The sequence below is a fragment of the Dermochelys coriacea genome, chromosome 10 (genome assembly GCF_009764565.3).
Source record: "Dermochelys coriacea isolate rDerCor1 chromosome 10, rDerCor1.pri.v4, whole genome shotgun sequence".
Taxonomy (NCBI): Eukaryota; Metazoa; Chordata; order Testudines; family Dermochelyidae; genus Dermochelys; species Dermochelys coriacea.
Window position 1 is genome coordinate 40,299,622 of NC_050077.1, and position 18,982 is coordinate 40,318,603.

General features: G+C 47.5%; 1 protein-coding gene across 3 annotated transcripts in view; it reads left to right on the forward strand.

Annotated features, from left to right (window-relative positions):
* Positions 1 to 7,642, forward strand: part of LOC119862487 (zona pellucida sperm-binding protein 3-like) — a 21,424-nt gene extending 13,782 nt beyond the window's left edge. The window contains exons 2-10 of one of the 3 annotated variants that reach the window (XM_043493744.1): positions 3,043 to 3,439; positions 5,132 to 5,301; positions 5,383 to 5,486; positions 5,932 to 6,109; positions 6,208 to 6,328; positions 6,419 to 6,510; positions 6,997 to 7,142; positions 7,267 to 7,374; positions 7,451 to 7,642. In XM_043493744.1, the coding sequence (XP_043349679.1) occupies positions 3,254 to 3,439; positions 5,132 to 5,301; positions 5,383 to 5,486; positions 5,932 to 6,109; positions 6,208 to 6,328; positions 6,419 to 6,510; positions 6,997 to 7,142; positions 7,267 to 7,374; positions 7,451 to 7,539 (1,194 nt within the window). In that variant the 5' untranslated portion in view covers positions 3,043 to 3,253 and the 3' untranslated portion in view covers positions 7,540 to 7,642. Of the gene's footprint in view, positions 1 to 2,622; positions 3,440 to 5,131; positions 5,302 to 5,382; positions 5,487 to 5,931; positions 6,110 to 6,207; positions 6,329 to 6,418; positions 6,511 to 6,996; positions 7,143 to 7,266; positions 7,375 to 7,450 lie in introns of those variants that run through there. The other 2 variants (XM_043493743.1, XM_038419290.2) reach the window with 2 other exon arrangements.
* Positions 7,643 to 18,982: the final 11,340 nt, after the last annotated feature.

Consider the following 18,982-nt stretch of genomic DNA (forward strand, 5'->3'; position numbering starts at 1 on the left):
TCTATATCCTAACATATATCACCTGTCATCTGAAAGTCACTGCAGCTGAGCAAGCCCCAGATCCCTGGAACAAGACTCGTTCCTTCAACAAAGCAGGCAACATGTGAATCGTTGGAGTTGAACCTTTGGCTGGTCTTAATCTGTTTCCCTTCCAGATGTTGCAAAATTCAATTCTCTTGTACGCTCTCTATCTTAGGAATTGTCTGAGAAGTACTGGGATATGGGAGGGTTTAAAACTGACCAGACAAATGGGCAATGCTCGAGACAATATCGTTTCTGATAGTGACAACTTAAAACATGTATTCATGTGGAAAAGACTAGTAGGAAAAAGCTAATAAAGCATTGAAGAGCTGCACAGTAACTTGCTACAGTAAATAACTATCTTTTGTTTGGTTTCAGAGTAGCAGCCGTGTAGTGGAAGGCACCAGAGACATCTGCAGCTGCTGTGAGACTGGGAACCGTGTCGGCTGGTTGGAGGACAGTCTGGTAGAGTGAACCTTCTGGACAGATGTGCCCCCCAGGCATGGTAGGTTCTCTGTACAATGCCTGCATTGTATTCTTTAGTGCATGGGATGGACACCCCTATTCCAGCAGAGTTGTGTCAGTTCTGATCTTTGGATCATCATCCCACTTTGGAACTGGTGCATCTAAATTGTTACTAATGGGTTGTGGTGTGGGTGGGGAGGAGGGGTTGAGCCTCTTTCAATACAGGTAATTCTCTGACAGAAGCAGAGACTGATGTTGCTGTTGGATCCTTGTTCATCCTTAATGCAGCTGAAGGCTCAAGGTTTCAAACAGAGACAGCAATGACAGATGACACTACAGGATATGGATGCTGCTGGGTGGGAAGCTGATAGTTCTAGTTCTAACTGTCCACCCATGGTCTCCGCTCCCAGGTACATGAGAAGAGTCTGCAATTACATTGTGATGGGCTGTTGTGGCTCTGGCTGTAGTTTTGTCCCTTGCTGCCCTGCTCACCTTGACTATATGCAGGAAGTAGAAGAACTCCACTGCCTGGTCTCTGTATGATGTGCAAATCTGTACAATAAAGAGTAAAGCCAGCTTAACTGGGGTCTGTGGCTGAATTGTCTGGGTCAAAATTGGTGGGAGAAAAATGTTTGTGACTTAATAGGAGCTGGAGAAGGATCAAGAGTCCTGAACGCTGACTTATCACTCAGTGCAACGTTCCTTGCTCTGGGAGGATGGGGAGAGACAGATCCAGTGCCTGTCATTAGGAGGAGTGAGGGAGCCTCACAGCCTCCTTGGAATGTTGACACTCTTGCAAATGCTCATCGCCCAGCAGCCATGTGCTACTCTGCCTCATTCTCCAGGAAACCATGCCAAACTGGCCCAGCTCCAGTCCCTGCTTACGAACCATACACTTGCTACACAGAAGTTAGAGACAAATGAGATGACTGAGGCTAGGGAGGGCTTTGCCTGCCTGGGGAAGCACAACGGTCAAGCGCCTGGTTGCTACTGGCAAACAGTCTGTGAAACCTTCATGAGGAGGGGGTGGAGGCAGGCAATGCACCTGAGTCTGCCTCTTTCTGCCCAAATGGAGGCCTAGATGCTCGTTCCCACCCCTCTTGGTTTGCTTGGGAAGGGAGTACAGCAAACTTTCATCCTCTCTAAACATATGCCCTGCTGTCTTTTTATGGGACAGGCATGTATGCTACAGCCCCTTCCATCTACTCCAGTCAGAGGTCAAGCTCCTTCTCTTACCTCTTAAGACTCTCTCTATTTTGTAATACTCAGGTGCTCTGGGCCCTTCATAAATGGATCCTGAATAGTGGGCACAGTGGCTTTCCAGGTCTCACCCCAACAGACTGGGAGGGTAGAGATAACAGCTGGTCTTGTATCACTATTGGATGCAGTGCTTGCTGAATGCCCCTTGAAGACATCTCTCTCCTGGACTTCAGGCAGTACAGGTCAACAAGGAATACAATAACACCTACAACTCTCCCTAGCACTTATTCCACAGTTGCTCTAGCAGTGTGTTGCAAAAGTGGAGTTGCCTCAGCCACATAAGCCAGATACTGATTAAATAGAAGAAAGAAGCAATAAGGTGGGGAAGCAAAAGGGCATGAGGGATGAGGTGACATCAGGAACCCAAGTCTCATAGTTCAGGTGTTGGTGGTGATTGCCAGGAGATCCCTTTCTTGGGCCTATTTAGTCAGTGACAGGCTGGGTCACTACAAAAAATAATTTTCCCTCTGATATTCACCCCTTCTTGTCAACTGTTGGAAATGGGCTACCTCCACCCTAATTGAATTGACCTCATTAGCATTGACCCCCTCACTGAGTAAGGCAACTCCCATCTTTTCATGTGCTGTGTATTTATACCTGCATACTGTATTTTCCACTCCATGCATCTGATGAAATGGGTTATAGTCCACAAAAGTTTATGCCCAAATAAATTTGTTAGTCTCTAAGGTGCCACAAGGATTCCTCATTGTTTTTGCTGATACAAACTAACATGGCTATCCCTCTGAAATCTAGTCAGGATACCTCTCAGGATCAGGAAGGCCCAGGGGTGTGGTGGTGGGTCCCAGGATATGGGGGTGGGGGCTGCCATGGTGGTAAAGCTCACTCCTTCCATTCCATCCTGCTCCTAGGGTGCACCCGGCTCCCACTGCTGGAACCCTTCAGCTTGTCATATCAGGCCATGACTTCACCAGGAGCCTTGAACATTTCTTATCACTGTTCTTTTCACCCAAACAGTTCAGTGTGCACCAGCCTATTGTCTCCAACTTCCGATGCCATCTATAAACAATTCTGTGTAACAGGCAGCGTGGGATTTTTGTTACCTTGGACAGTTTAGAGAACAGGCCTCTGATGGCCAGTTGGGTCTGATTCTCACTGTTTTCCCTGCCCCAGGGTCAGGGCAGTGGCTGTGATTGGGCCCCAGTGGCCTGAAGTCTAAGGGAGGGTGTTAATTATCTGGGCAGCTGGGAGCTGGCTTTAGTTCAGGTTATAAAGGGCCCCAGAGTAGCAGTTTCCCTCCAGGCTGTGTTTGCTGCAGGCAGGCAGAATGGGATACAGCCTGGGCTTTGCCCTCCTGTGCTGGGCAGTCAGTGGGGTGTCCTGTTTCAATCCCTGGGATTTCTCTAGGAGTGACTCAGCCATCTGGAGACCCACCCAGAGGGCTGAGCCCCCTCGCAGACAAGCCCATGTGTCCTCTCTTGCCCAGCTCAACCCTTGGTCTTGGGTTGATGCTTCCCAGCTCAGGGCTGTGTCCCTGCTGCATCCTGTCATGGTGCAGTGTGAGGAGGCTCAGATGGTGATCACTGTGCACAGGGATCTGTTTGGGACAGGGCAACTGATCAAAGCTGCTGACTTGAGCCTTGGCTCGGCTGCCTGCCAGTACATGTCCCTTAATGATGCAGAGAACACAGTGACCTTTGCAGCTGGGCTCCATGAATGTGGCAGCATCTTGCAGGTAAGCATCCCTCAGAAACTGGAAACCCCCTCTTGCCATGTTGTGGTGGGGGAGGTGTCAAGAGTGTCCACTCCTCTGCTTTGTATATATAATTCTATATCCAGTGTTCTAGACATATGTGAAGTATTCTGCGCAGTGCTTGAAAGAACTGATGGCTCTGTGCTTGTGACCTGATGGCTGTGGGTGGTGTGCAGCTGTGGGTGTCTCGGGGCCTGGCTATAAGTCCTGTCTGAGCCAATGGGAATATAGCTTGTACAGAAGCATGGTAAGCTGTTCTGTTGTGCTCTCCAAAATATGGGAGGAAAGGCTGGAGGGAGGGAATCCTTCTAGAGAGAAGATGACAAAAACCCTCAGTTTTGACTGTGTAAGTGATGGCTGGAGAAACATCCAAGCCTGTCTTCAGCCTATGGGTTCAACCAATGGCTCTTGGATCTGCCACACTGGGGGCGGGGGTGGGGAGGGACCATTTGTTAGCGATAGGGAAGGACAGAGTGGCTGTGACTTTCTGGGCCCTGTTTATGACCCTGTTGGAAGGGGGTTGTGACTCCTGGGCTGAGAGCCCCCTGGGTTACACCTGCGGTCCCTGTGTCCCAAGAGCTTACCTGGCTTGAAAGGCTGAAGTAATTCTAGAGACTAAACTCATCCTAGTCTGAGTATAGCTACTGATCCCTTCCCATTCCTTGGCTCTCTCTGGAGTTCCCCTCGTCCCCACAGCTGGAACGGTTTGCAGCGACTGGTTGGTACCAAATCTCTCATTGGTCTACTTCCTGGTCTCCTTGTTGCCAGCATGGGCCTCGCACAAAGATAACATGCAAATTCACTAACCATTCCCAATCTGGAAGGCAGAGTGGTGCTGGAGTGGGATTCTGGCCTACTGGATGATGTTAGGCAAGTCACTTCCCCTGCTCTGTGCCTCAGTTTCCCTACTTGTACACTGGGGCTAAGAAATGATAGTTGCTTCATTTGTAAAGTGCTTTGAGATTGCTGATGAGAAGATATAGGTAAGAGGTTTCAGAGTAAGAGGTTGTGATTGTTCCAGTTAGGAATAAAACCCCCCTTCAGAAATGCAAAATCTCTGGTGGGATGCAAATTCTAGTTCTCGCATAGCTCTGCTGGGACCACTTGTAATTTGAGCCATTGGTTAGTTACATCAGCTATGATTTTGTTTCTGCTCTCTCAATGAGAGCCTTAATATACTATAGTTACTAACGACTTACTGCTGGGGCAAAATTCATCCCCATGCATGACTAAAGCCTTCAAAATAGAGTGTATCTAGTGCATGGGCCTTGCATTGGCTCAGTTCACCTCTAACAAATAACGAAACTTAAAATGTACTGTCCTCTCAAGTCTTAGCAGCACAAAGAGACTCGATGTCTAGGGCAGAGATCACTAAGGCTTATAAAGGAGGGTCAGAAATTGCTGTAGGATTCAAACATGCCCTTTATCCTATCTTCCTTTCTGTCTCTGCCAATGTGTGACAGAGTCTAAGCTAGCATCAATGTATGTCCAAGAGGCCCCCGCAGTGTGAAGTCTACCAGCTTAGATGCCTTCTAAATTCCCCTTCAGTTGCCTCTCGACTTGACCCTTCATTTCCTAATCCCTGCCTCATGTGCAAAATGTTAAACATGAATCTGAGCAGGTTGGAAACATAGGGATATTGTGAACGCTCTTCATTAAACTTCTCTAAACCAGAGGGGAAATGCCAATCTTACTGTGAGTCTTTCAACATCTGCCTCTTCTCAGATGACCCCGAACTCTCTAGTCTACAGCACAAGCCTGTTCTACAACCCCACCCCTGCCAGCAACCCAGTGATCCAGAGAACCAGTCCGGCTGTGATTCCTGTTGAGTGTCACTATCCCAGGTGAGGTGAGACTCTAATCCTGTCCTTGCACTTAGTGGCCATTCTGGGGTCTGTCTTAACCACTGGGCCTATCTCTCCCAGGAAGGACAATGTGAGCAGCAGAGCCATCAAGCCAACGTGGGTCCCCTTCAGCTCTACCCTGTCTGCAGAGGAGAGGCTGGATTTCTCCCTGCACCTGATGAATGGTAGGTGGGAGGTCCTGTCACCCTCTCATCAGACATGCCAATATCTGTTACATTGGACTCACTCTCTAGCTTCAAAGGGGTTGGGAGCTTTCCTGGAGCACTAGGACTCAGTACAAAGCTGGGCAGCTCTCGGAACTGGCCACTGACCCCATACTACAGGAAGGGAGACTTGGATGGCAGAGCCAGAATAATTCACAGACTGTGCAGCATTTCCCAGCCAGCTCCTCTCATCCCTAGTATGATCACCTTTGAGGCTTCTCTCCTGCGGGGATATCCCACTAGCTTGCATTCCCACCTGCAGCTCTTATCTGCCTGTCTTCCATCTAGACATTCTTCATCTCCTCCTCCAAAGGCAGCGACTCCTCTCCATGCCAGCCCAGGAGCTAGGGGTCTATAGGGAACCATGCCATCTGCCTGTGGTGCTCATGGTGAACTTGCCTTGCAGATGATTGGAGCTCTGAGAGACCCTCCAATGGATTCCAGCTGGGGGAGGTCATGCATATCCAAGCTGATGTCCGCACTGGGAACCACGTGGCTTTGAGGCTCTTTGTGGACAGCTGTGTGGCCACCCTGGGCCCAGACAGGGACTCCTCTCCCCGCTATACTGTCATTGACTTCAGTGGGTAAGTGCTGGGGCTTTCTTCTAGAGGATATTTACTGCTGTAGCTAGAGAGGATCTATACATGGTTAGCATCTTATTGACTATGACTCTTGTGTCTAGCTGCCTGGTGGATGGGAGATCAGATGACACGACCTCAGCCTTCGTATCCCCCAGGCCCCGGCAGGACACACTGCAGTTCATGGTGGACGTGTTCAGGTTTGCAGGAGATGCCAGCAACTTGGTGAGATTCTTCCTCTCCCTAAATTCAGACTAAACAGATGTTGGTGTCCCCTTGTGTGCTCCTAACCCCTCTATTCCCCTTCCCCTCCAGATCTACATCACCTGCCATCTGAAAGTCACTGCAGCTGAGCAAGCCCCAGATGCCTTAAACAAGGCTTGTTCCTTCAACAAAGCAGACAACATGTGAGTAGCTGGAGCACAAAACATGAGCATGTGATGAGACAGTGGAGATCTGACCTATTGCATGGCTTGGATCCAGAGACAGGGCTCATGCTTACTCTCTGAATATAGGATATTGTTTGGTCCAGGGACTGTTGGGCTGCGGCGGGAAGGATGCTGCCTGCTCACTAAGGATATGACTCTGATGTAGATCAGGTGTGCCAGCAGTCACTGGAATTACACATCTGACACACAACATGCTCTGAGGAATTGGGTAACTGCTCCCAGGATCAAGCTTATTTTTGTGGGGTGGCTGCAGAAGGGGCCCCCTCTATGCAGGATTTGCATTGAAAACCTTCACCCTAAGCTCCCTTCAGTGCCAGTTTTTCTGTATTAACTTAATTCAGGAAGCCATGGTGGGGAATCCTGTCTACAGCAGTTACTTGGCCTGTGGCCTGCAGGAAAAATAAACAGGTCTAAATATAGGTAATTGCACTCCTTCTATTCCAGCTGGTCTCCAGTGGAAGGCACCAGACAGATCTGCAGCTGCTGTGAGACTGGGAACTGTGGGCTGGTTGGAGGACAGTCCAGGAGAATGAATCCTCTGGACAGATGGTCAGGGAGGCGCTTCCAGAGAGATATGCCCCCCAAGCATGGTAAGGTCTCTAATGTGTATATATGTCAAACTGAGATGTTCAGCTCTGGCTCTTCCAATGGGGCTCCACCCCAATCCGGTGTCTAAGGTGTTACTGGTGAGTTTCTCTTCCATTCTCCATCCAGGTGGCTCCTGGGGGAGAGAAGATCAGGCTGATGTTGTGGTTGGACCATTGTTCATCCTTAATCAAGGCTCTAAGGGTCCCTTAGAACACCAGGTGGAAGCACCACAGGGTAAGGCATCTGCAAGCTGTGACATGGCTGAAATGCCCATGGTTTCAGTTCTAATGGCCTTATTGTCTCTCCACAGGTGCTGCAGAGGAGCAGGGCACAAACTTGGGCCTGGTTTCCATGGCAGCAGCCGTAGCTCTGGCCTGGTTTCCATGGCTGTGGCTGTAGCTCTAGCCTTTCTTGTCTTAATTGTTCTCCTAGGCAAAAAAAGTGATTGTTTGCTTCCTTGGCTTTACTCTTGTGACTTCTCTAATAAAACATGTCAATGGGATCCTGTGCTAATGCTGAATTCCTACTGGTGGTTCTATAGGTGGGAGGAGAATGAGCTCTGCTGTGGATTGGGCTCTGGTGGGGGAAGGCATGCTTCTCTTCTGATGAAACTACCCCTGAGAGGGAAAAGTGGTGTGAATAGATAATGGAGATGGGTAATGCCTGGTCATCAGGATAGGGAGAGCTGCAAATGACTCTAACTCTATAACGGAGACTATATTTTTTTTTTATCTGATAGCGATCTGGCAGTCCAACTTTCACTGAATGAGATGGGAACTGGTTACATATCCTCTGCGATGGCTCTGAAACTTGGCCTATCATAAATATATGTAATTTATCCCAAGCATTGCCAACCGGGGCTATCTTCATACTAACGAGAACCAACTACATCAACTGCCCCAAGTCCATCCCTTCTGCACATCTATGTAGCAACAAACAAAGTCATTAGTCTCTTTTCCCTCCGCCCCCTCTCCCCCCCAAATCCTGAGGCAGAAGTAAACCTAGACCATCTCTGACAGGGGTTTGTCCAATCTGTTCCTAAAAACCTCCAGCAATGGGAATTCTACAGCTTCTTGGAAGCCTGTTCCAGAGCTTAACTCCCCTTATGCTACAAAGTCTTTCCTAATAAATAACCTAAATCTCCCTTGTTGCACATTAATCCCATTACTTCTCTACATCCATAGAAGGTAGGACAAGAACAATTGATCCCTGTCATCTTTATAACAGCCTGTAACCGATCTGAAGACTTATCAGGTGCCCCCTTGGTCTTCTTTTTCTCAGGACTGAACATGTGCAACTCCCTAACCTTTCCTCAGTGGCCAGGTTTTCTAACTCTTTCATAGCTCTGAACTCTCTAACTTGTATACATCTTTCCAGAACTGGCTGCAGTACTCCAGCTGAGGTATCATCAAAGCTGAGCAGGGTGAGACACTTCTTGTATCTTACCTATGACACCCCTCTGGTGCCCTACCCCCCTCTTTTTTCAACTGCATTATATTGTTGTCTCCACTTGTGATCCACCCTAAGTAGGAGAAGGAAGTGGTGTGAAACAGACAGACAGCTTCTTCATCCCCACCCCAGTAAGCTCTCTGAAGTGCCAGTGTGTAACCACTAAAATTGCTTAAGGCTGGGGCAGTTGCAAACTGGAAGGTGCTAAAGCTGTTTTTCCTAAGCTGCAGAAAGTGAGTGTGAGCAGGGGAATCCTGTCCTCCACTGCCACCTTGTGGGGAAAGAGGGTTAGAGGTTGGAGGTCATGGAACAAAAGCACTTCATCACTGAAAAAGTCAGCCCTAGCATGACCTTGATTAGATAATAGGCCAAACTGAACTCACTCTCCTACTGCCCCCTCATCACTCTATATTGAGACACACGGCTGGTCTTTATGATCTCTTTCAGGCTGTGGGTCCACTTGTGAGGTGCGATCACTCAGACTGCATTTGATGTACTCTCCTGCTGTATAAAGACGTGCACTAGTGCCACTAATGCTGAGGAGATGCAAAAAGTTGGAAAGTCAAAATAGAGGTGGAGGCAACTTTAGAAGACCACCTCTTGAATAGCCCTTAGCTCCTCTCATCTAGCCCTTCCCCAGGAGAATAACATCCATTTAGAGTTCCTCTGATCCTGACCCAGCAGCAAATTAACATAAGAATGGCCATACTGGGTCAGATGAAAGGTCCATTCAGCCCCAGTATCCTGTCTACTGACAGTGGCCAATGCCAGGTGCCCCAGAGGGAATGAATCTAACAGGTAATGATCAAGTGATCTCTCTCCTGCCATCCATCTCCACCCTCTGACGAACAGAGGCTAGGGACACCATTCCTTACCCATCCTGGCTAATAGTCATTAATGGACTTAACCTCCATTAATTTATCCAGTCCTCTTTTAAACCCTGTTAGAGTCCTAGCCTTCACAACCTCCTCAGGCAAGGAGTTCCACAGGCTGACTTTGCGCTGAGTGAAGAAGAACTTCCTTTTATTTGTTTTAAACCTGCTACCCATTCATTTCATTTGGTGGCCCCTAGTTCTTATATTATGGGAACAAGTAAATAACTTTTCCTTATTCACTTTCTCCACACCACTCATGATTTTAGATACCTCTATCATATCCCCACTTAGTCTCCTCTTTTTCAAGCTGAAAAGTCCTAGCCTCTTTAATCTTTCCTCATATGGGACCCATTCCAAATCCCTAATAATTTTAGTTGCCCTTTTCTAATGCCAGTATATCTTTGTTGAGATAGGTTCCTATTTTTTAAAAAAGGAAAAAAAAAAAAGTGATCCAGGTAACTACAGGCCTGTTAGTTTGACATCTGTAGTATGCAAGGTCTTGAAAAAAAATTTTGAAGAAGAAAGTAGTTAAGGACATTGAGGTCAATGGTAAATGGGACAAAATACAACATGGTTTTACAAAAGGTAGATCATGCCAAATCAACCCAATCTCCTTCTTTGAGAAAGTAACAGATTTTTTAGGCAAAGGAAATGCAGTGGATCTAATTTACCTAGATTTCAGTAAGGCATTTGATACAGTGCCACATAGGGAATTATTAGTTAAATTGGAAAAGATGGGGATCAATATGAAAACTGAAAGATGGATAAGGAATTGGTTAAAAGGGAGATGACAACAGATCATACTGAACGGTGAACTGTCAGACTGGAGGGAAGTTACCAGTGGAGCTCCTCAGGGATCAGTTTTGGGATCAATTTTATTTAATCTTTTTATTACTGATCTTGGCACAAAAAGTGGGAGTGTGCTAATAAAGTTTGTGGATGATACAAAGCTGGGAGGTATTGCCAATTTAGAGAAAGACCGGGATATCATACAGGAGGATCTGGATGACCTTGTAAACTGGAGTAATAGTAACAGGATGAACTTTAATAGTGAGAAGTGTAAGGTCATGCATTTAGGGATTAATAACAAGAATTTTAGTTATAAACTGGGGATGCATCAATTAGAAGTAATGGAGGAGGAGAAGGACCTTGGAGTATTCGTTGACCACAGGATGACTATGAGCAGCCAATGTGATATGGCCGTGAAAAAATGCGGTCTTGGAATGCATCAGGCGAGGTATTTCCAGTAGAGATAAGGAGGTGTTAGTACCGTTATACAAGGCACTGGGGAGACCTCATCTGGAATACTGTGTGCAGTTCTGGTCTCCCATGTTTAAAAAGGATGAATTCAAACTGGAACAGGTACAGAGAAGGGCTATTAGGATGATCCGAGGAATGGAAAACCTGTCTTATGAAAGGAGACTCAAGGAGCTTGACTTGGTTAGCCTAACCAAAAGAAGACTGAGGGGAGGTATGATTGCTCTCTACAAATATATCAGAGGGATAAATACCAGAGAGGGAGAGAAATTATTTAAGCTCAGTACCAATGTGGACACAAGAACAAATGGATATAAACTGGCAATCGGGAAGTTTAGACTGGAAATTAGACTAAGGTTTCTAACCATCAGAGGAGTGAAGTTCTGGAATAGCCTTCCAAGAGAAGCAGTGGGGGCAAAAGACCTATCTGGCTTCAAGGTTTAAACTTGATAAGTTTATGGAGGAGATGGTATGATGGGATAACATGATTTTGTCAACATGATAACATGATTTTCTGTAGTATCTTGCTGGTGAATCTTGCCCATATGCTCAGGGTTTAGCTGATTGCCATATTTGGGGTCAGGAAGGAATTTTCCTCCAGGGCAGATTGGAGAGGCCCTGGAGGTTTTTCACCTTCCTCTGTAGCATGGGGCATGGTTGAATTGAGGGAGGCTTCTCTGCTCCTTGAAGTCTTTGAACCATGATTTAAGGACTTCAATAGCTCAGACATGGGTGAGGTTTTTCATAGGAGTGGGTGGGTGAGATTCTGTGGCCTGCGCTGTGCAGGAGGTCGGACTAGATGATCAGAATGGTCCCTTCTGACCTTAGTATCTATGAATCTATGAATCTATAATGGTCCCTTCTGACCTTAATGTCTATGAGTCTATGAGATAAGGGGACCACATCTGTATGCAGTATTCAAGATGTGAGTGTACCATGGATTTATATAAGGGCAATAAGATATTCTCCGTCTTATTCGCTATCCCTTTTTTAATGATTCCTAACATCCTGTTTGCTTTTTTGACTGCCACTGCACACTGCGTGGACATCTTTAGAGAACTATCCACGATAACTCCAAGATCTTTCTCCTGATTAATTGTAGCTAAATTAGCCCCCATCATATTGTATGTATAGTTGGGGTTATTTTTTCCAATGTGCATTACTTTACATTTATCCGCATTAAATTTAATTTTCCATTTTGTTGTCCAAATGGAGTGACGATGTGAAAAGGGGAGGGGTAAATGATTGTGACTAAATTGGCCTCCTATAAGCTGGGATGGGACTGGAAGAAAGCAGAGGTTACACCAGCTAGGTTTCTCTGGAGTCTCTCCTTTTGATTCTGCTGGCATTGAAATTTGATAATATAGACCAATCCCCCTGAGCCTCATCCCATGTTAGAAATATTTCCAAATTTAAAAGAGGTGTAAAGCCCTCCTGCTCACACTGCTGCTGACTGTGGTTAGCAAAATCTTGCTGTTGCCGCTTATACACTTGTTGCACGTCTTTTTAAATAAAATCCTGCCCGCCTACAACTTTAGACAGCTGCTGGTAGACTGTGGGCTTTTGAAGGACTTATTTTGCTTGTGATGGGTTGGATCACAGAAACCCCTTAGGAACTGCCAACTGATGTGCCAAGACTACCTCTGAGCTCGTTTCCCCTGGCAGCTTGGGACTTCAGAACCCTGCAAGGTTATGCCAGACATGCTAGCCTGCTACAAACACAGACCCAGGTCTGAACTACGTCCCACAAACTGCAGGCTTAACTGAAAACAGCTTAAGAAATGCTCCTGTCTCCAACACTCATGTACCCAGCTCCCAATGGGGTCCAAACCCCAAACAAATCCATTTTACCAGGTATAAAGCTTATACAGGGTAAATTCATAAATTGTTTGCTCTCTATAACATTGATAGAAAGATATGCCCAGCTGTTTGCCCCCCCTCCAGGTATTAATACGTATTCTGGGTTAATTAATAAGTAAAAGTGATTTTATTAAATACAAAAAGTAGCATTTAAGTGGTGCCAAGTAATAACAGACACAACACAGTAAATTACCAAGCAAAATAAAATAAAACACGCAAGTCAAGCCTAGTACTGTAAGAAAATGATTACAGATGAAATCTCACCCTCAGAGATGTTCCAGTAAGCTTCTTTTACAGATTTCTAGTCTGGGTCCAGCAATCACCTACACCCCTGGGGTTACTGTCCTTTGATCCAGTTTCTTTCAGGAGTCCTTTAGGGGTGGAGAGGCTACCTCTTGAGCAAGCTGAAGACAAAACGGAGGAGTCTCCCAGGGGCTTAAATAGACTTTCTCTTGTGGGTGGAGAGCCCCTTCCTCTCTCCTATGCAGAATCCAGCTGCAAGCTGGAGTTTTGGAGTCACAGCGGCAAGTCACATGTCCATGCATGACTCAGAACTTTACAGGTGGCAGCCATTGTTCACATACTACCTTGAATGTCCTCAGGTAGACTTCTTATGTGGATTGGAGTCTTCCAAGTTTCCATTGTCCATTAAGTGTTTCTTGATTGGGCACTTAATTTGCAAATTCCTTTCCTAAGAAGCTGACCAAATGCCTTACTAAGGCTATTTAAAATCAAGCAAGTACACAGCCAATATTCATAACTTCGAATACAAAAATGATACATGCATACAAATAGGATGAATAGATTCAGTAGATCATAACCTTTACAGAGATATGTTACATGGCATATATAGCATAAAACATATTCTAGTTATGTCATATATACATGCATAAGCATATGTCCGTAAAGCATTATGGGGTGCAATGTCACATTGCTAATCTGAGATACATGAATCCAACTCTTTCCCCCATGCTTTGATGCTCATTTGTCTAAAGTTTAGATGCTTTATTAAAAAAAAAGTTCCAATAACTATATTTAAATCCCTGCTTATGAAATTCACAAGTAGCTACTTGCTTTCAGCTACAGCTCCTTAGTTTGTGCAAATCTGTGTAGTTCTATTGACTTCAGTTGATCAATATTGACACCAGCTCAGCATCAGGTCCTGTTGAGACAATCAGGTTCCACCAGTAAGCTGCCAATGACAGGCTAGGCCTGCCCTCTGTTTTGGCTGCTAGCAGTCAGAGGATATTCTGCCTGGTGCCACTATCACTTGGCTGAACCCCAGCCAGAGTAAAATCAATGGCTTTCATTACAGTAGCCATGAAAACCAGTGTCTTGGCCTCACTTCAACTGTGTGGGAGAAGAATAATGGATGCAAGGAGAAGATGAAAACTTAAGGTTTTCTAACATACAGCTTATTATAAAGGCACTGCAACTTCTGGGCCCAGTACTGCATGATGCAACAGCATTTACCTAGGGTACTTTATGACCCCCTTGACAGCCATCTCTGACTACTTCCTATCTGTCAGGTTTTGAGGTAGGACAGTGCTGCTCTCCCCTTTGTACAGGTGGGGCACAGAGCAGTGACTTGCTCAAGGTCACTCTGGCAGCAGGGAACTCTGTCTGCTGTAAGAGAGAAAGCAACATGTAGTGGGTGTGGGTGTGATGTTCCCCTCTGTGTTATCTGGACCCGTGATCTGCTAGGTGACTCCAATCCTCGACTCTGGGAGCCAGTCTTACCCTGCTCTGCTGTAAGAACCCCCACTCCTGGGCTGTTCATGCACAGTCTCTGGCATGTAAACTACTCCTTGGATTGTGCAACTGAATTACACTAGCCAATACCTCCAGTCCCAGACACAACCCTAGGAACCTCCATCCTGCAGTGTCCAGTTATGCCTGCTGGACGCTGCAAGCTTATATAAGTTTGTCAATTTAACAAAGAAATTGATATGTACCAGGCTTGTTATCCCAAGGGGAGTCTCTGACACCCTTCAAACCAAACACATGGCTTCAGGTAGAATAAACAAATTTATTAACTATAAAAGATATATTTTAAGTGATATTAAGTGATAGGCAAAAAGTCAGTTAGTTACCAAAATAAAATAAAATAAAATAAAATATAAGCACGCAGTCTAAACTCTCAACCCTATTAGACTGCGCAACATCTAGATTAAGCAGTTTTTCTCACCCCACTGGATATTGCAGTTCTTAATATACAGGTTTGTTCCTTTAACCTGGGCCAATCTCCTCTGTTGGAGTCTTGTCTTCTTCTCAGGGTCTTAGTTGCTTGCAGTGAAGGTGGGGGCAGGAGAAGGGCCCAGTATGTGTCCACTCTGTATGTTTTATACCCTCAGTCCATTTGCTTGGGGAGCACATGTCCAGGCATGTCTGGGGGGCATTGCTGAGTCTCTCCAAGCAAGGCTGAGCAATTCCCCTGGTGTGGCCTCATGCAGGTGAGTCATTGCATTGTAGCTCCCTTGCTGGACAATGGCTGTTGATGGGTTGTTTGACACCCCGCCTGGGTGTTGGTTACTTTGCTTGCTGTTGTCTCTGGGGAGCTAATATCTGACTGATTCCCCCAACTTACAGCATGTTTTAGTGACCACCATACTACATAATTCTCATAACTTCATATGTATTAATGATACACATCTATGGATAGAGAAATGATTTTCAGCAGATCATAACCTTTCCCGATACCTTACAAGGCTTGCTTTATACGTAAGATCACAATTATATGAAAATAAGTAATATGGGGGTTACAGTATTCTCCCCCAAGGTATAGAATGTCACAGTGGGTTTAATGCAGTTGAAGAGTGAGAACAGATAGCGGGGAATGGGAACTCCCTTTGTTCACCCTTGTTGATTGCTGGGTGTCTTTGGAGCAGCTCAATTACATCAGTTTCCCTCTGTCTAAAGTAGATGCATTAATATTTCCCTGTCATTTGGGAGGCCAGGAGGATTAATGGCAGGCAAATGCTGTGAGCTCTTCAGCCAGAAGCGGGAGGGGATGGCTGAGGTCAGCAGGAGCGCTGCTCGGCACTGGCTATAGATCAGATGAGTCTAGTGGGGCAGCACTAGGGACTCTGACATATTGTTCTCACATAGCTCATTTATTATCCCCATTTAATGGCATGGGAAACTTTCAGCCCAACAAGGTAAAGTGCTGCACCCCAGAATGTGGTTGGGAGCCTGGGGCAGAGCTGGCAATAGAAAGCCCCCGGCTGCTGGGACAGGATGTGTGGAGGTGTGTGGGTACAGGCAGAGTCAGGGCTGGGTGCCAGTTTTTTAGCATTAGCCCCAACCCAACCTTCCTCCCTGCATGGTGAGCTGGGTTCCTGCCTGTGTGGGTTCCAAATACCATGCTAACTTTGGTGTTATGTGATGGGTAGTTTGCTCTTCAGGAGCAGCATTAATTCATGCTGCCACAGTTAACGATCAGGTACAGTCTCCTTCCACAGCCCTACCCTCACTGAGATTTACCACGTGCCCATAAAAGTTCCTCAGTAGGGTTGACACATGGAGTGAGGGATCTCTGCTCACAATTGCCTTTTCTTTCCAACTGCCCCATTGTTGGAGGAGAGAAGGGATAAATCAAACAATCCTCAGAAATGTGACCCCTTATCAACAATTCCTCAGCCCTTGCCCCTCCCTAATCCCCAGCCAACCAACAAGTCCTCCTTATTCTAGTGCCAGGCCCAGCCCTGACTCTGCCTGTACCCACACACCTCCACACATCCTGTCCCAGCAGCTGGGGGCTCGCAGCTGGCTTGTCTCCCTCTTGATGGGGCTAGGAAAACTGGCTGCCTGGGTTTGTGGCAGCAGGAAGAGGTGCTGCAGGGGCCTTTCCCCAAACCACAGGAGTGGCTAGCCCTCACTAGCACCATTATGTGGCCTGCCTACAAAACCTGAAATGAGGCAGAATAGTCTAGTGGCTAGGGCCTTGCCCTGGGACTCAGCAACTCTGACATCTGTTCGCAGCTGTGCTGCCTCGCTCTTGCGGTTGCTTGGGCAATCGCTTTACCTCCCTGGTTCGCCTGCTTTTTAGCCACCAGGCTAGTGGAAGCATTTTGAGGCAGGGCTGTTTTCTCACTCTGTGGCTATGCAGGACCTATCCCACTCTGGGCTGGGCCATCTAGGCACTCATGGACTGGCTGTGGTGAGAAAATACTCTCCGGCTGCAGTGTCAGCCTGCTGGCAGAGGGTCAGCTTTTCAAAGGTTAAATTAGTAACCTCCAGGCTTGGAGCGCTCCTGTTGCATGTGCAGCTCTCCCTATCCAGCTTGGCTTGCTTTCCACCCCACCAGAGCTTGGCAAGACCATCTTTTCCTTTGCTGAGGGGTTGGTGTACTGCCCGAACCTTTCCCCTTTCTTCCTCTCGTTTCTTCCTTTTGATCCTGAAGACTTCACTTGGCATTTTCAACTGAAAGCTAGAGCTGGGGGCTGTGTCAGCATCTGCTGGCTGAGATCACGAGAGAGATGTTCTCTCAGACTGTCGCGAGGAGAGCAAAGCTGGCTGGCCAGCCTGGAGATTCTGGGCTGCTGAGAGCTGCCTTGCGTTATGGAAATGACATCACTGTTTGTTCTGCTTTCCCCTTAGACCAACGCCCACTGGCCTTGCTTTTTCTGCTTCACATGGGCCAATGCTGCATGGCCCAGCAGCCCACCTGAGTTCCAAAAACAAGTGTCATAATGATTGCTTTGCTGTCACTACCTTGCTAGAAGTTAGGATTGGCTCGCCTGCCCTAGGCTAGCTCTGGAGAGGACTGTGGAATTTATATTAGAGACTGCAACTACAATCAGCATCTCATTGTGCTAGGTGCAGTCCCTGTCCCCAGGCGCTTACAATCTGCATAGCCGAGACAGACAAAGGGGAGGGGAAGTGGCTTGCCCATGGTCCCTCAGCAGAGGTACCTGGATCTCAGCTGGGTGCCCTACCCACTAGTCTGCACTGCCTCCTGCCACAGCATTGGCTGAGGGGAGAAGGGGTTTTATGTCCCTATGCACAGACCTCTCTGGCCCATTAAGGAGCAGTAATGACCATTGCTGAAGCCTTTTCAAGAGTAGCCCCAATCCTGCTGGCTGCTATACCTGAACCTGGAGGCAACACAGCCCTGGGGGTTGGGCAGACAGTGGTGTTCTTTTTCCAGTCTCAGCCACCAACGGCTGTAAATAGCGGGGTGGGGTGGGGGGCAACAGCACCACAGGGCATTGGGAAAGGGGTAAGAGGGTCAGTAATAAAAAGGGTCTGGGAGGAAAAACTGTGTAACTCTAAGTGGGTGGTCGTTGGGGTCAGAGGACATGGATTACAACGGATTGTTTGCATGGGAAGAAAGCAGGCAGCCAGCTCAAACAGCTGTTCTGGGCTGGCTGCAGGAGTCACTGTGAGGTTCTCTGGCCGGCGCTGCAGGAGGGTGGATGAGATGATTGCAGTGGGCCTTGCTGGTCTTAAAACCCATGACTCAGTCTGGGAGGAGAGGTGCACTGTCTAGGAGCCCAGCCAAATGCTGCTACTCCCCTGCCAGCGCCTCCCAGGCAGGCTGCTTAAGTGTTATGAAGGCTGGGCTGTCGAAGAACAAGGATGTTTCCACAAATAACTCCACTGGGTGGGACAAAAGGCAGGATGGATCAGTCCTCTGTGAGGAGCACAACAGTTAGTTACAGTCTCGTTATCATCTGTCCTCCTCGCCTGGGGCTGTGTACTCCCACAATAGCCCAAGAGCTGGTCGCAACCCTTGGGAGATGGGCACACAAGCACTTCAGAGGATTAATATGCCCCACCCCAAGTGGAGACACAACTTCTGGGGAGTCCCTTTGCAGCTGGCACAGCACAAATGCCATAGCAATGCAGCCTGACTGGTGATCCTAGTGAGGGGACGTGGGGGCTGTGGGGAGGCAGGAGACAGGACCCAGGAGAGCTGAAGAGCAGGGGGTGGGGTTGGTTAGGACTGAGTTAAGTAAGTTTGCTCAGCTCTATGGGGTACCAGGCTCCCTGAACTAGAATAGCAAGGGGAGATGGCAGCTGGTCTGAGGGGCACTGGCAGAGCTGTGTATGATTGGCCAGGACTGGAGGTCAGGCTACAGGTTGGGACTGAGGGTCATCACAGGGTTGGGGAGGGCAGTCAGGAATCACTGGGGCATGTGGGGAGGGGGAAACTGCCAGGACTGTCTGTAGCAGGGCATAGCAGGACCTGCAGGGCCTGTTTGGAGCTGCATGGAGGATGTTTGCTGCTGTTCCTGGCTGCAGTGCACCTCCCTCTACCAATCCCGTTACTAGTACCTGTCCAGCGAGTGCTATCAGTGCCAAGCAAGGCAGACGCTTTCCCAGGCCTCCCACCGACGCAGCAGCAGTGTAGGCCTGTGGCTGCACAGCAGCAGCCCAGTTGGCTTGCGCTCCTGTGC